General features: G+C 34.8%; 1 protein-coding gene across 1 annotated transcript; it reads right to left on the bottom strand.

Moving 5' to 3' along the window:
- Positions 1 to 1,159: 1,159 nt before the first annotated feature.
- LOC126886609 (piggyBac transposable element-derived protein 4-like) lies at positions 1,160 to 4,010 on the bottom strand. The gene is made up of 2 exons (XM_050653562.1): positions 3,449 to 4,010; positions 1,160 to 3,123 (listed from the first exon to the last, which is right to left on the bottom strand). Exons 1-2 carry the CDS (start codon positions 3,645 to 3,647, stop codon positions 1,583 to 1,585), a joined length of 1,740 nt encoding a protein of 579 aa, XP_050509519.1. The 5' UTR covers positions 3,648 to 4,010; the 3' UTR covers positions 1,160 to 1,582.

The raw sequence follows: 4,010 nt of genomic DNA, 5'->3' as shown, positions 1-4,010 counted from the left end.
GGCCCGAATATAAGCAAGGTGAAAATGTGGTGTACAAGGACAATAATCAATGGAGTCCGGCTGTTATTGTAAACATGAGGCTCCAAGGTCGTATTTAATTGATAATGGTAAAAACATCTTAAGAAGAAACAGCTATCACTTGCGTAAGTCAAAAATTGATCCTGATATTAGGCAAACTCAGAATTTAAGTGATGACAATAATGATCAACCTAGTTGCAGTAAAGCTCAGAGTTCTGGCAGTTCAGAGTGTGATACTGATGTGAGCCTGAGACCATCACGTACTATCATACAGCCTGCCAAGTATTCTGATTATATTTTATATTAGTATAGTTTACTCTGATTGTATTTTGTATTAGCATAGTTTTTTGTTTGATTAAAGTTTTGTAAAAAAAAAAGAGAAAAAGGGGAGATGTAGTAATAGGCCATGGTAAAGAAGAAGAGGCGTGACTTGGCACAATGAAGTTAGATATAGTTTAGAAGGTTAGAACTACAACATATAACATGTCGTAACGTTAAGATTGTAAATCTTATTTTTATTAAATATAATATTTAATAAATACTTAAGCATTATTATTACAGGGGTTAGTCTACTAATAATGATGTTTGAGAGGATTTTATATGCCGTGTTTAAGATTGAAATTCCTCTGTAATTCGCGCATTTTGTTTTGTTTCCTTTTTTGTGGATGGGTACTATGATGTTTTCCTTCCATCTTGCTGGTATCATTTCTTTTAGCGGACGGCGTTATGCATAACTCGACCAAGCGCCATTTCTTTAATATCGAGATAACAGCGGATTCTTGTGACACATAGCTAAAACTATCTTGGAAAAAATCCCTGTTATTGTCACGTTAATGGTTACTAAGAAAAACAAAATTAAACCAAGCGACATTAATCCACCTACCATTAAGCGACCATTAAGCAACCAAGAGACGAAAAACTTTGAAGCCATTTATCTCAAAACTATGTTTTGGGGCTTGGTCGAGTTATGGATAACGCCGTCCCGTGTTATTAATTGGTGGATTTGGCGATGTAGTGTTTCTCCACCATATTTCAGAAATTCTGCTGGTATCTCGTCCGTACCCGGCGCATTGTGATTTTTCACATTTACACATTTCACATTTCACTTTGTGATTTTTTCACATTTTTCACCTTATTTAACACTTTGGCCGCCGTGTGTATCCAAAAGTATACACACGCGAGGGTCAAAATCGCTGCGTGTATACTTTTAGATACACATGCAAAGTTTTGGTTGGAGCCATGTGTATATTCAAAGAGCTCAATATATATGTATTTCTAATGGGTAGTTAACTGACGTGGCTGCAGGCTACCTAAAAATATACTTAGCAGCAGGAAATTAAAAAGTTTACTTTTTTTATTACGATTTGTTTACCTGTTACCGTTTTATACTATTTATCACATATAGTATAGAAGAAGAAGAAGAAGAAGTAACGCGGCAACCTTGATTATTCAAATGGCAAATAATAACTAAAAATAAGCTATTTATTACAAAAGTTTTACGAACAATTAAAAAAAGTTAACAAAAAATTTTACATAATAAAAGAAAGAAAAAAATAAAAAAACATTATTTTCTATTAGAAATATGATTGTCAAAAAAGCATTCCAGACACATAAAATGTTCCTCACAAGTTTCACATTTGGTTTTAACTTGTCTTGAATTTTTTGTTGCGTATACTCGCCCATTGGCATCCTTATATTTTTTGTAGCATATAGCACAACGTCCTTTTTTTTCGGTTGGGATCAATCTGTGTTTTAGTTGATCTTGCAGTTGAAAATCTAAAGGATTTTCTTTTTTTCCGAAAGCAAGCATTTTCAAACATAAACTTTCTCGTAATTCTGTTATTTGTTTTTTATCTACTTTGTTATTGTTTTTATTGAATAAATAACAAGCATTTACGACACAAGTTCCAGTAATTAATTCTACTGCAACTTTACGGTACCATTTAAGACTTCGTCTTACAGAAGTTGAATATGACGACATCTGGTCAGATAAATCAATAAACGTTTTTGCTTTGTTATAATCAACAACTGCCTTGGGTTTAAATTTATTTATTCTGCCCGGAACTTCAACTAGCGTTTCATCATGTTTTGTTGTGAGCATCAACACGTCCCGTTTATCTTTCCATTTGAATAAAACTATGCCATCTTTCTCTCTGCCTATAATTTCGCCTTTTTTCAATTTTGTTGACAAAATTTCTTTTGGAATCCCTTTCCTATTTTTTCTGAGTGTCCCGACAAGATGGGTTTTTCTTTCAAGTAATTTTTGGGCTAACTCGGTGCTGGTATACCAGTTATCGGTATACAGAGTCATGCCTTTATCAAGACACTTACCCATAAGTTCAAAAACAATCTTCGTGGCTACCAGCATGTCATTTGATTTTTCTGTTCCGCAATATATTTTACAATGGTAAGTATACCCTCCAGGGAGACATAGTTTGAAAAGCTTAATTCCAAATTTATGCCTTTTTCCTTTGACATATTGTCGAAAAATTAAGCGCCCTCGGAAGGGTACCATTGTTTCGTCTATACAGACATTTTCGTCAGGAAAGATAACTTGCTTGAACTTCTTATTTAGGGAGTCAACCAGGAATCGAATTTTGCCCAGTCGGTCTCCTTCTTCGCAGTGTTCATTGTTAGCGAAATGCCACATTCTTAGAATATTTTCAAAGCGGTTTCGAGACATTCGGTTTGCCGCTTCAGACCAATAAATTTCAGAACGTTTCCAATAATCTGTGATTTTCGGTTTTTTGTCTAAACCCATCCATAGCAGAAAACCCAAGAAACAATACATTTCTTCGCACGTCACGTTGGTCCATTTACTTAGTCTAGAGGACGGCATGAGAGTCTCTTCCGTAATGGCTTTTATTATGGCTTGTTCCGCGTATAAATTGGTTTCGGTTACTAAGGTATTTATTAGCTCGTCATCAAGAAATAATTTATAGTAAGCAAATATATCTTCACCTTTCATATCTTGTACTTCTTTCACCAGACCAATGTCCCCATCAAAATCAAAGTCTTTGGGATCTCCAACAACTACGCCCCAATCCGACACAACATCTTGCTCTTCCTCATTTGACGACTCATTTATTTCAGAATCCTCAGATTCTGAAACAAAAAAAACATGGTTAGGAAAGTTTTACGCTAGGTAGTTCATATTCCTTGTGTTATTGTTAGTCGGAAAAAAATTGCAGATATCTTTGACGATTCATTCATACCGCAATAATAATAAAAAACTCATAATAACTATTATTATGAGTTTTTTAATATTTGATACTAAATTTTTATTACCTATTGAGAAACAATCTTGAGTTTCGTTTTGATGTTCTAACTTTGGTAAATAATAAAATTCCCCGAGTGATGATTTGAAACAATCGGTAAATAAAATGTCAAATTTTATACAATATATATACAAAAGAAAAAAATTACTAACCTTCAAGTTCCAGCTTCTCAATCCTACGTCTTTTTTTTCTGGGTTCGTTGAAAGTCAGTACACTACTGCCAGTACTCGAACTCTCTTGTTGGTACACAGGGTCATTATCTGAGTCGTTGTAATATGGATCCTCGGTATCATCGCTCATATTGTCATCCCATAAACTCTGCAATCTCCGTTGTTCTTTCTCGTAAGACATTATGCACAATAATTAATGTAAAAGCACGTTGCGAATGTTTCTTTACAACTGACGATCTCTCTCGTGTTCCAGAATTACTGGTCATCAACGTTTTCGTCAAGGTTACACGTGGGAAGTCCCTTCCTACGTGGGAAGTCCCTTCCTAAATGTGTATACAAAAGTATACACGTGGCGCACAGAGACATTTTCCATTCTCTAGGCCGCGTGTATATTTTTGGCACACACACCAAACACACATGCGCACTAATATTTTTTGTCAAAAATGTTGTTTACTATGTTAATTAAGTAATTTAGAGATAGTTTAAAGAAAAAAAAAGTCGTGGCCCAACGGAACCCTCCACTAGTTTGGCGTGGCGGCCAAAG

Source organism: Diabrotica virgifera, chromosome 6 (assembly GCF_917563875.1).
Source record: "Diabrotica virgifera virgifera chromosome 6, PGI_DIABVI_V3a".
NCBI lineage: Eukaryota > Metazoa > Arthropoda > Insecta > Coleoptera > Chrysomelidae > Diabrotica > Diabrotica virgifera.
Note: the sequence above shows the minus strand (reverse complement) of the source record. Positions and strands in the feature narration are given on the sequence as shown.

Bases quoted from the DNA above. Each gene is read 5' to 3' on its own strand.
- LOC126886609 (XM_050653562.1), bottom strand. From the start codon at position 3,647: ATGTCTTACGAGAAAGAACAACGGAGATTGCAGAGTTTATGGGATGAC. The intron at 3,124-3,448 runs GTTAGTAATTTT...TTTTTGTTTCAG, and splicing joins TGAGAAGCTGGAACTTGAAG to AATCTGAGGATTCTGAAATA.